Raw genomic sequence first — 13,060 nt, 5'->3', positions numbered from 1 at the left:
AGAATTTGACAACTCTATTAAGATGATTCTGATAAGAAGGGAGATAGGACAGTTTCATGTGTTACAAGTAAGGAAGTGTGATGTTTGAATGCATGGTTCAGACTGTTCTGTTGCATGAAAACTTTTTCCCCAGAACAACTAACAGTTTGTCTGAACCATGTCTCCTGACAAGTTTGAGTTCAGATATATTATCCTTTCATTCCTCTTTTAAGTTGTTCTGTTTCGTTAGTAGACTTTATTTGTGACTATGGAGGGAATTTAAGAAAATGCCGACTTTTGTAAGAAACAGGCCTGTTTTGTGGGAGCCACAATACAGTTGTGAATAATTCCCTCTGTTAAATCTCAGAACAGGTTTGTGAAGCTTCATGTTAACAGGGCTAAGGCTAATGATAGCCGTGAAAGAAAATCCTCAGTCTTTCCCTCTTTCTGTCTGTCCTTTTTATTTTTTTCAGAGGTAGATTTGTTTACCAGCTATATCTCTATGAACAATTTTCTTTCAGATGCTAAAGAAGGAAGAAGCAATCCCATGGCCAGGAACTTTAGCAATTGTTCATTCATATATTGCATATAAAGCAGGTAGGAAAATGGTGAACAAGACTTTTGTTTTACTTTTAACAATGGAAGGTGTTATTTTGGGAATGAGATAGAATGGTACTTCCTTTACAAAAGGAAATTAAAGGGGAAGAATCACTAGTGAAGAGAAAATAGCAGTTTAAATATTTGTTAAGCCTTCTGTGATGCCTGTGTATGTAGGTAAAATTTTGGGGGTGATTCAGTGCACAAGTTGTTGAATTGACTTTAAACCCAATTACCCTCTTTACATGAAGAACTTTAGACCCTCTATCCACTTCAGTAACAGAAACATTTTAAATACCCTGTTTAATACTCTGTTTTGCAGCAAAAGAAGAGGAAAAACAGAAACTACTTAAATGGAGTTCAGATTTAAAACAGGAAAGAGAACAACTAGAGCAGAAGGTCAAACAGCTCAGCAATTCTATAACAGTAAGTGTTGTCCTCCCAAATAACTCTTCACCTGTGTTCTGGTGCTAGAACACAGAGAGAAAACTATTACCGTGACTTGATGTACTAGCCCTGCCTTCCACTGGATTTACTGAGATCTAAGTGGGCCTTTTCCTTTGCTTTTTAGGACTTTGGGGAGCAGGAATGAAATAAAGGGAACATATACTTGCATTGAGTCTCTTACACATGATCCATGCTGACCGTGTAGGTAGACATGCAGTGACCTATAGTATCAGCAGGTGACAAAAATGACCAAGAGCATTATCATCTATGGGCAGTAGATTAAGTCAGATTCTCCAGTGGCTCACTTAAACAAGAATGGTTGAGCCTCTGTGTGTAATGGGAGATAGAGTCTTCTTGAACTTTCCAGTCTTCCTGATGCAAAAGCAACTGTTTGCTCAGGGCTGACTCTTAGGCTCTTGGCATGACACCTTTGCAGTCAGCAGCTTGACACTGTGCAGGGCTCTGCATTGTATTATTTAGACAATGTCATACTTCAAACAAGAAGCTTTAGTTTCCACCTTAGTTTATTGCAGTAATTGGAACATACATAATAATTTGCTCTCTCTTCTCACTTTAATATTCAAGTCAGTCTCTTCAGTTGCCATTGTAAAGCTTGAGCCCCTCACTTAGTGCAGCCCTGGTCAGTATCATAATGAAATACACTGAAATCTCCTATGTGGCAGCATCTGGATACATTAGTACAGACTGTTCTTTTTACATACAGATGCACTTTTCAGGCTGGCTGTCTTTGCCTGTTAGAACAAAAGTGTCCCATGTTTTCAGGCCCCTCAGTGGTGACAATACTGATAAAACGATTGTGAGCAAACAAGTGGTGAGGGGGGCTGGTTAGCAGTTCACAAGACTGTCATCTTCTGGTTAGCAATAGCTGGGTGTAACCTGAGCAGCACTAGAGCTATTACACTGTTCCTCAGTGATGTACCCAGGCAGAGGTAAGGCCCTAACATGAGGGATTGGCAGTGGGTAAGCATAATGTTTATGCTTATATTGGCCTGTCCAAAACAGACACAATATGTCTAGATTTTATGGTGTTACTATGATATGATGCCACAAGCTCTGTGCAAAAATAGTAAAGTTAAACCCAACAGTGTCTGGAGATCAGTATGGATAAAAGATTTTAAAAATGTAGGAAGGTTGCCATCTTTGTGTGAAAACCTGCATGTAGCAGACATAGCTACCAATTCCTCATTTTTGAGAGTTTCAAATATACATATAAGCAGTTTTTCACTCTTGAAACATCATTTGTGGGGTTTTAAAAAATTATCTTACCTCAACTCTTAACTGATGAGCTAGCTATGTTACTACCACTTAGAAAGAAGTGGCTACAAAATAAGCTTTTGAAGTGAGGAGGAATTTGTTTTCCTTTTCAAGTGCCCTTTTATTTGTTGAGAGAAGGAAATGATGTTCCTGCTAAAATGTATGTGAAAGCAAAGGCTGCATTCCACTAATGGTGTGCACGCACACTGTCAGCAGTCAGCTGCAGTAGGAAGCCTGAGCTTGCAGATCTGAGCTAAGGAAATTTCAGTAATGCAATCCTAATAGAAAAAATAGTAAGAACATACACTTGGAAGTTTTCCTTGAAAAGGAACACAAAAGGATGGAGCTGTCTCTCTTCATTTGCAGAATACCTTGAAATAAAAGGGAGCCATACCAGGTGACATCTATGTCCTGGCAATTTAATTCCTCAGCCTGCAAATGTGAATTCTGCTGTGAACATAGCCCAGAGACTCTTTTTCTTCTAGGCTGGAAAAGTGAAATTGTAGCTGCAGTGTCTTCTGGGTTCTTGCATTTGGATCTGTGAACATCATAGTCCTTCTCTTACCTTCTTTCATAAGCTTGAACTTACTTCTGCTCTTCTGTTTTGCTGCAGAAATGCATGGAAATGAAGAATACCATCCTTGCAAAACAGAAGGAGATGCACAGCTCCTTGGAGAAGGTAAAACAGCTGATTCGCCTCATTCAAGGCATCGACCTTTCAAAACCCATAAACTCTGAGGTCAATTCAGTAGCCATCTCCAACGGCATGGACTCCACTAACAATACTAATGCTGCCACCTCCACCTTAGCCCCCTCCCCTTCCCAGAGCTGCATGGTGAACTGTAACAAGGGTGATGAGACTAAATAACACAGTGAAGTTAAGAAGGAGCCAGGGGAGGTGGCGGCGAGGAGAAAGAGCAAAATAAAGAAACTCTAGAAAAGCAAAACTGGATTTCTTCTGGAAAGTACAGAATTCTTTAGTTCTTTGGTTCCAGAGAGAGCGTGAAGATGCTTGTGCCAGGCGGCACCGGAGTTTGCCAATTGATCCTTCTTATTCTGTGTGTACATGCGAAGTTTGGATCATGTTACATGAATAGTGCCAGCTGGGGGTTCTTTGCCAGCACCATGCCAAGTGAAATAATATATTTACTCTCTCTATATTTTACACCAGTGTGTGCCTGCAGCAGCCTCCACAGCCACTATAGGTTTGTTTTATTTTTGTTTGGGATGAGGAGCAGGGATAAGGGAGGAGAGCAGGTTTCAAGTTCCTATTTGCAGAACAGTTTGTTTACCTAGGGGAAAACAAAAACAAGTCCAAAGAGCCTATGGGCTTTTCCTGTTTCTAAACTCTCAGTACTATTTTAAACCAAAAAAACCAGAAATATAAATTATCAAATCCCAGTGCCCAGAAGGGACAAGTCTATCAAATAAGCAGTATTTACTATTGTTTAGACAGGAGATTTACAAAAGGAAAGGAGATGGACTTTTCACTGAGTAACCAGCACATAGAATCATATAATCATAGTATATGCTGAGTTGGAAGGGACCCATCAGCATCCTCGAGTCCAACTCCTGCTTTGTGCAGGACACCCCAAGAATCACACCATGTGCCTGAGAGCGTTGTCCAAATGCTTCTTGAACTCAGCCAGGCTTGGTGCTGTGACCACTTCCCTGGGGAGCCTGTTCCAGTGCTCAACCACACTCTGGGTGAAAAACTTTTTCCTACTATCTAATCTAAACCTCCCAACTCAGCTTCATGCAATTTCCTTGAGTTCTGTCACTGGTCACAAGTGTGAAAAGATCAATACCTGCCCCTCTGCTTCCCTTCACATGTATAGGCTGAGATCTACTGTCCCAACAGCTTGGGATTAATCCTGTTTCTTCACATTAGACAACAGACTTTCTTTGCAGAATTGGTTTGGATCCTCACACTCACCCAGAAAGTCTGTGTTGGGAATGGGAAAATGAGGGCCAGAATTCAGGGTCAGCTTGGAGCATTGGATGGAGGTGTCTCAAGAGAAAATGTGCATCAATTACTTGAAAATGAGATTCCAGCCCTTTTCTGTATTTATAAACAACAAAGGTATCCTGAACAAAGTAGCACATAACCCAGATGTGTGAACTCAACAGAGAAATGTCCTTTTCTTTCACTTCCTTTCTCTTCTTTTGGTAACAAGAACTAAATAAGGAATAGAAAAGCTGTTTTTCAGGCTGACAGTCTAATTAAAGAGGTAGATGGGACCTTGCATGGTATAGATTAGAAGTAATAGTGTCAGTGAGATACAGTGAGTCTTTGTGAGTCCTTGTGTCATCGTTTTGGGCACTGTTTTTTTATGCAAGGGCAAAATCTTTGTATCTGGGGGAAAAAACCCAACTTTTTTAAATTAAAAAGGAAAATAAAAGATATTGAGGTCTTCCTAGTGTTACTTAAAATAAGATCAAGGTAAGAAACATTGTAAAAAAATTACAAAAGTGCTATTTGTTTCCTAAACAAGTGATTTCTATTAAAAAGGTGTCAGAACTGGAGAAAATGCTGTGTACTTAGAATTTTTTAACACAGACTTTGCTTATTTATGATGACATTCTGCTGTGTTTGTGTTTTAAAATCCAGTGGGACAGTTTCCATAGATTATACCATACATCTACTGGCTAAACTGTAAAGAGAATCAAATCCTACAGTGCTGGATCTCACCCCACCTGGAGGGTCTGCCAGGTTTGCCTCTGCTGTTACCATCTTTCATGTGTTTGTAACCCAGAGAAGAGCAGTTGTCAGCATGCTTCTTTAAGGCTTTTATACTTTTGTGGTATGGACTGATTCAAGCTTGAGAATGAAAGACAGTAAGTTGGTTGGACTGAAATTGCCTTCCATTATCTCCTCTTGTTTAAGAAGTTAATCTCTTATGTATAATCTTTTCACCCTAGATAGGAAAGCTTGCCTTTTGCTTCCTGACTGTGGGGTCTGTCTCCGTTTAGGGTGCTGATTATTCGGCATTGTGTCCAAGAGCTGTTTCAGTACTGCATATAAACATTCAGGCAAAGCCCTCTTCCACTGGAAGTACTGGGAAAGCTCCCTTTCCTTACGGTGTGAGCAGAGTTGAGCCCCTACACACCCAGTGGGAGGCAGTTCCCCGGCGTGGGGGCCCTGAGAGCACGCATTGGGTGGCAAGGAGACCTGCTCAGCCATTTCTAGGGGAAGGTAGAAAAGTTTTGGATTTCAAGCATATATTTCTGAGTCAAGAAGTGAATACTCCAAACACTACATAGCCTGAGACAGTTTCTCTGCTGCCACAGCCAAATGGGCTTCTGTGGGGTTTTTAGAGTGTTTCTTCTCTCACTTTTAGACCGCCCCTCTGCCCTTTAAGGACTTGCATTCCTTCTGTAGGAGTGTGCACTATTTTCAGCGCTGAGCTTAGAACTGATATCCTGAGTTCTCACATTTGTCTGCAGTTGGGAAAGTGACTCTTAGGTTCACTTCTCAGCTGTGATAACCTCAACTCTGTCTTTTGATGTTGGAGTTCTCTTCTGGAACTAGCAGAGCTAGAAGGGTAAGTTGGCAAGAGTGGCAGGGAGACAGCTGGGCGTGCAACATCAAAACTGATCTTACTAAAAACATCCTTGCATAGGTCCAGTTCCCAGTGAGGGTCATTACCACAGGGCAGCACTGGGCCAGCAACCCACAGCATTTAAACAGGACTGTCAATTTCATGATTTGAAGAGAAAGCACAAACTGAATATGAGCCTTCTTTCTATAGAATATAAGCCATCAGTTAATGGCCAGATATTCAGGAGAAACCACTTTTTTGAACAGGTTGCTCTTTAGTTGGCCACTTGGATAATTCTTACTATCATCTTCTGAGGCATCCTGAGTACATTTCTGGTAAGAGACAGTCTTGGGGATAGGTGTGCTGAGTCTTCATGGTTCTCATATTACTTGCGGTGTTACCTGCTGAGCTCCCTTGGAAACACTGCATTTGAAGGTAGCAGGCTATGCCTGGAGACTTGATAGTTCTTCTGTTTTCTTTGCTGATACCGGAGGGGATGAAAGTGAAATTCACTAGTAGCCATATTTAAATTTGAGCACAGTTAACCAGACAGGAGATGTTAAAGCAGCTATTACTGCTTTTCTGAGGCATCTGCTTGTCTCCAGAATCCAAGTAGATAAATAAGACTTTTATGTTCCTTTTGTTACAGCATTTGTGTTCCAGAGTATAAAAGGATGCCTTTAGTTAATCATTACCTGGCAGAAAAATGACCTTAACTTAGACCTTTTGATGCTGCTTGGGTAGTTTTCTCTCCCTCCCTCTGATCCTGTTCAGATGCTTTTTCTCCTGGCTCTGCAACAGTATCAGTCAACATGCAAGGAGCATTCCCAGGGCTGCAGTGGCACTGGCAATGCTGCTGCTATGTAGACACAGTAAATTAGGATTATCTGCCCAATTACCAATAATAGGGTGGAAGGGGAATTGACATTTGCTAAATACAGAGGAAATTAAGGATTTTTTTTCTAGCTGCTCTAAGAGGCTCCAGTCAAGGGAGAAATAAAAATTCATTGGCAACTTAAAGCTCAAGCTTTTCTTCTGGGTTTGTATTGGTTTGGGTTTTTCTCATGTAATATTTGAGATAAAGTGAGTTTGCACTAAAACTTCTGTGCTTTGGGAAGCTGTCATAATGACTGTGGTTTTATATTTCCAAACCACCACCAAGATACTAACTAATTCTTATGTCATTGTTTGTCATTGGTGGGAAACAAGTGACTTTTAAATCTCTTATAAGGGAAGCGATGAGACCACAAAGGAAGTGCATATCAGAGACAGTCCTGGCTCTCAGCCCAATGCTAAGGGTTTTAAGAAGTCACCCTGCTCCTTTGCTCAGAAATAGAGCAAGCACTGCAGGAGTTGTTTTCTCCTTTCTCCTTACAATGTGTTCTCTAAACAGCTGGAAAGGTGCGTAGTGGTCAGAGTGGGAAAGTAAGCATGTGACCTGGCCAGAAGAATTAGTGCTGTCATTATTGTTCTCGTTATCTTTGTTTAGAGCCAGCAGAGCTGTACAAGACACGGTAAGTGATACTTCTAGGGATGATTGGCAAGTAGGGTGAGTAGCATGGCTGATACCATGTCAGGAGGATGAATTAAGGTTTTGTACTAGCAAAGCAGGGCTTTGCTCTGTGTTGCAAGTTTCTGTCAGTGGGGATATGAATTAAAAGCCGCTAATCTAGAAATTAAAGAGGTGCTAATTTTATGGGCAGATCAGTTGGTTTTACTGGTGGCAGAAAAACAGTATTGTATTTTATCCTTCCTAGCTGACCAGGCTTAAGAAAGCAAATCTGTATCCCATCTGTCTAGAAATGTGAACCATAATTCTGACCTCCTTGGCTTCAAATCATCTTCTTCTATGTACAGAGACAGCCCTAAAAGGCTGCATGGTCAGCATTCAGGTGAACTCAGAGTGAAATCTCCCTCTTAGCCCCACCAAGCTGTGGCTTTACAGAGAGTACACTCTGAAATTTCCTTCCTGCGTGGATACAACAGAAAATATTTGTGAATTTGCAGCACACATTTCTCTCTCTTTCTTTCCCCAGCTGGGTTGCTGCACACTGCCCTCTTTGCTTCTGAAGCACTAACAATGAATATATGTTTCTTAATGAAATGTGTTTTTAAAATAACATGGTTTTAAATTATCATTAAGATGTTAAACCAAATTTCACTCTTTTACTGAGGGCCTCTCTCAATTTGTTGCTCAGATAACCACCAAAATACCGATATTATGCTTCCTTGTGGACTACTCCCCTTTTGGGCAGTTTGTTGTGTCTTTTTAGAACTGTTTTAACCCTTCTTCACCTCCCTTTGAATTCTGAAGATCCAGGGCAAGTTCAACCTTGCTAGGTTACTGCAGAGTTTTCTGACAAATGTGTAGGAGTCAGGAACCTGGAGAAAGAGGAAGATGTTTTGTTGTGCAGTTGATTGATTTGGCGCTTAGGCTTGCCTGGGCAGCAGACTACCTCAGCGAAGGCCATTCACAAGCACTATGTGGATTCTGTAGTTTCTGGCAAAAGGTCTCCAAAGAACCCTCCAACAGCCAACTGGGTACTGGTCTCTGAGGGCATGAGTGAATGTCACAGTGACATGCTGTTGGATTCTTGTTTTCCGTGGTCAGACCTGGACCACAGAATGACCCAAAAATCAGGTGGGATCGTGTGTTCCTGACATCTTGAATCCAGGTTATTGCTATCTTGCTCAGACTCTTCTTTTAAGCCTCAGTGCTGTTTGTAACTCCTACAGAATAGAATGTAATACTTGAAAAATGTGACTCTCTCTATCCTTTAGCTTCAATTTTCCCTCTATTTCTCTCTTATCTGGGATAAGAACTTTCTGCATCATTGTGTCTTGTATAGGCTGAGCACATAGTTGATCAACTTGCCAATAAAGAAAATTAATTATACTGTGCTCTGGTAAGCTTGGTAATTACTGACCCATGAAAAGGAAAGCCACCTCTCCAAGAGGTTAATTTAAAACATGGGCTTGTTTCAGCAAACCAAGACCTTACCTGTGTGAGAGTCTGTCTGTATCCCTGTCAGTATTACTAAAATGAGTAGTGAACAGAAAAGAGGCTTGCCAAGAGCATCAGTGCTGTTAAAATTGCTGTGCTGTGCAAGTGCCTGGAGTGTGTCTCATGAGAACAGCCACACCAGGGCTTCCCATCTCCCCAGGCCAGAGGTGAGTGCTGCAAGGGACAAATGAAAGGACAGAAGTCTCTTGAGAAGGGGTATATGGCTGGAGACAGGAAAGGAAGAGAGAAAGGAGAAGCAAAGGAAACAAAGATTACATGGGGTAAAATAGAGCACAAACAAAAATTATGTAGAGGAGAAGGAAGGAAAGTGAGGGTAGGAAAAATCCAGGAGTAAAATAGGGCTCCACTGTGAGGAGATGGGTATTCCTGCAGTTACAGGGTTAGAAAATTCAGGAGGAGGAGGAGTTCATAGTAGAACAAAAACCCTCTTTACCCTAACTCAATTTCTGACATGGGTTAGTCTGTATTCCAAAAGGAGCAAGTGTGGTGGGAGAAGAGCTGCTTGGCTGCAGATGGGAAAGAGGCACTAAGTCATCCTTTAGCTCTGCTTCTGCTGCTGAAGAGAGCCTTGTTTGACTTCTAAGCTACAATGTGGGGATCAAGCAGATCAAGCAGACCTTGGGGCAGCCAGAGTCTGCTCTAATCTGGACTGTATTAGTTACACGTTTTTCTGGCTAGAAATATTCCCAAGACTAGCTAAAGGTTCAGCTTCTAGTGTGGTTGCACCTTCCTAGTTCAAGTGTTACAGTCAGCCTAGTTAAAACTAGAGGTCCTGGGATCCACATGAGTGAGGGAGACAATGTGGGGCAGGATTTGTGACTTGGTTACTTTTCCACCATCTCTTGGAGTATCTGTGCAAGATGCCTGTTCTGTGGACTGTCACATCTGGCAGTTCTGTGCCAAAATCCCTGTGTACAGCAGTGCCTCCCTGTTTTCTCAGGATCTGGTTCCTTTAGGGACACATGCAAAGGGTCACTTCACCAGTACAGCTAGACAGCAGCATGTGTTAAGTTTAATCTGTCAGGAACTGAGGGCCTGCCTCTAGGCTACATTAAGCAGCAGCCCGTGGTGCACCCTCCTGGGAAAACAGTGAGCAAGTTCTTTGTCTGTTCTCCTTCACTCTGTAGTATCCAAGCAGGTGTCAAATGCTTCAGCCCGAGAAACTCAGCCCAGTCCCTAGTTCTAGGAAAGAAGTACCTAAGGGCATGTTTACTGTCAAGAGTGGCAGGGGAACTCAAAAGCCATGTAAGTTTGGTTTGGTCTGTCCTGGGTGTAGTTGGCACGGAAAGGCAGCAGCAGTGAGGAGTATCAATCCACTGGCACTCAGCAGTTTTCACCATCTGGGCAGTTTGCATCTTTCTTCTTTTTCCTAAATGTACACTGTCAAATGTAAACCTCAACAACTTCCTGCCCTTTTGTCACGTGCCTTCTTAGACCTGTGTTGTTGGAAAAAAATGAAGTATTGTTGTCTCTGAGCTTTAACACTTTTCTTAGCGAGTCTTGGGGTTATAGCTCAGGTGGAGAAAGGAGGCATTGGCACAGGGCAGCTCCTAGGGCTGTGTTCAGTGGCCAGCCTTGATTTTGAATCCCCAGTGCTGAGGTTGGATGCTGCAGCAGCACTGGAAAGATGCTGTGCATGTGCAAGGGCAGGGGCTCCCCTGACTTGTCATCCAAGTGTTGGCCTTTCAGGTGGGGTGTGCCAGAACTTAGCAGGGGAGGGAAGGAGATACCTCTGTGCCTCGCATTCCCCTGTTAAGCAGGTACTGGCAGTTCTGACTCCGGAAGAGCAGTTTTCCATGGCTGCAGGCACTGGGGTAGACACAGTTGAAAGAAGCTCTGTGCTGGGTGTGGCAAGAAGCTGCGTTTCTGCTTGTTCTGGGCTACTGTGTAATTTCTAATCATAGTCTCATACATTTCTTTACTTAAATTATCACTGACATCAAAACTGTGATTGACTGTAGACCCAGGCATAGTGTCTTACCTGTCAGCTCTCCCCACATATGTTTGTTGTCTCTGAGTTGCTCCTGATGCCATATGTGACAGGCAGCAAAGACCCTCCTTAAGGAAAGTTTTTGCTCTTGCATAAGCCCCTGTGACTCGGGCACTGGAGTTACAGCTTCAGGGCCCCCAAGCACCATCTGACACCATCAAGGGTATCTTGGCCACCTCTCACAGCCCCACAGAAACAAAGCATGCATTGCAAACTCCATTAGGCAAAGATTAAGCAAGGTAACAGCAGGAAAGGAGGGATCCTGCTAACGCTGACCTGTTCAGGCTCCTGTGGAGGAATGGTGTCAACAGCAGTGGAGCCCATGGCACAGAGAAATGGTGGTGAGCTGCTGTGCCTGGGAGGTCTGATGCAGCACTGGGGTGGCTGCCCATGCTGAGTTTTGTCTTTGTGGGGTTCACTGGCTCCAATCTGCAAACACCATGTGGTCTGCAGCTGAGGGCTGGAGGGTTGTAAAGGCACCTCTGCTTGTTTAGAGAAAATACTCAGGCCTTGATCATGGCATCGTGTTCCTTTGATCACAGTGGCACCATCTCAGTAGATTTGTTGATAGCATCACCCAGCCTGTATGCTGTGCTTCATCCTATTCCCCCACTTCCACCCCAGTGTTTCACCCAAGACCAAGCTGTAAAGCTGGAGTCCTGGCATGGGCTTGGAGCAGGAGCTGACACTGAAGGGCTCTGTGTCCATGCACTGGTCCCTCCTCCAGCCTGTCTGATTTCTCCCGACCTTGGTGAACAGCCCCCAGTTCTGGCGGTGCTGTCACCGCAGCCACGGGCCTGTTGCTGCACAGAGACGATGGCAGCTTCTCTCCCAGCTGGGTTTGTGCAAAGCCATGGCTCTGCCCTCCATGAGCCAGTGCCACCTGTGCTGCCCCATTCCCCGCCAATCTCCCATCCTTGCAGGCCCTGGTATAAAATGCCCTTTCTGACTGGTACTGCTCTGTTGTCACAGAATCACACTATGAGAACACCGACTTGCGAGCTGGTTTGGGTTTTTTAAATATATCTATTTTTTTTAGCCTGATGCTCATAGTGATCTGCAGTCTCTGCTGCCTTCAAGTTCCTTGTGGTTTCAGTTTTGGTACAAATGTGTTTAGATTTTAGCAAATTAAAGTTGGGGGGAGGGGATACAGAGCATCTGATCAATTTGTATTTATTTATTTTAACATTTTACTAAATAAAATACGGTAAAATCTCTTGTCTCCTTAGCTGTATGTACCAGGTGGGGACAGTGGGTCCCAAAAGCACAGGGAATGATGCACTGCCTGTAGCAAGTCTCCAGCCCCAAGCAGGGTTTCTGAGTGTGGCTCTGCGTGCTCACTTTCTTGGCAGGGAGAAGGGCGGTGCATTACAAGAACAAAAGGGGCTGTTCTCAGTTTAGATAATCTCAGTTCTGACTCAGCTGAGGCTGCCTCGCAGAGGGCACATGGAGACCAATCCGAGCTGGGTTTACTTCCAGGTACCTCCACCCTCTTAGGCACATTTTTGGCTAACAACTGTAGGAGTTGGGAAGGATTATCTGAAAATATGATCCTTCTACAGGCATACTTCCAAAATAACCGTAAAGCCAGCATTTCTCTTGCCTCCTAAACATCACAGAATCACCTGGAAGAGGCCTGCTCCATCCTGGCACTGCTCCACTGCATCTGTAGCAGCATCTAGATCTGACCTAACTCTCTTGTTGTTTAGTGCAGCAACAGCATGTATCACTGAACTTTGGCTGTATTAAATAAAAGCTGCCTGCTAGGGATGGGTAGGGTGGAGCTGTGCATGGCTTCACAGTGATGAGCAATGTCTTCCCAGCTCTTTCCCAAATAAAGCCTCAACACTTGCTCCTGGCACGCCACCCTCATTCTCCCCCCCTGCAGATGCAAGGCTGGTGGCTCATGGGGCCCAAGAGCCAGCTTTCATTCCCAACAGTCTTATGAAGCCAAGGCTGTTCAGCAGAGGAGCCCCATCCAGTTCTGCTGCCTGAGCTGTGGCCAGAGCTGGGTGAGGGTCTTTCCTCCTCTGCAGGCAAGGGGAACATCCTGCGGGTCACAGCACAGCATCCAGCTCAGCACGCTGCTCTTGGGGATGAGCTGCAGCACCATGACAGGAAACCACATCTCTTCTACTTGGGGGTGTTCAAACTGCCTACACTGTGAAGCCCCAGGCTCCAGTTCAGGGGTGCTGGCTGTGCAGG

At 43.8% G+C, this 13,060-nt stretch overlaps 1 protein-coding gene across 6 annotated transcripts in view; it reads left to right on the top strand.

Moving 5' to 3' along the window:
* PHF21A (PHD finger protein 21A) overlaps positions 1–4,829 on the top strand; it is a 129,546-nt gene extending 124,717 nt beyond the window's left edge. For all 6 annotated transcript variants that reach the window (XM_071558443.1, XM_071558440.1, XM_071558444.1 and 3 more), the window contains 3 exons: positions 501–576; positions 899–1,002; positions 2,912–4,829. In XM_071558443.1, the coding sequence (XP_071414544.1) occupies positions 501–576; positions 899–1,002; positions 2,912–3,166 (435 nt within the window). In that variant the 3' untranslated portion in view covers positions 3,167–4,829. The remainder of the gene's footprint in view (positions 1–500; positions 577–898; positions 1,003–2,911) is intronic.
* Positions 4,830–13,060: the final 8,231 nt, after the last annotated feature.

The sequence above is a fragment of the Pithys albifrons genome, chromosome 6, assembly GCF_047495875.1.
Source record: "Pithys albifrons albifrons isolate INPA30051 chromosome 6, PitAlb_v1, whole genome shotgun sequence".
Classification (NCBI taxonomy): Eukaryota; Metazoa; Chordata; class Aves; order Passeriformes; family Thamnophilidae; genus Pithys; species Pithys albifrons.
This window is presented reverse-complemented; position numbering and strand designations above follow the sequence as displayed.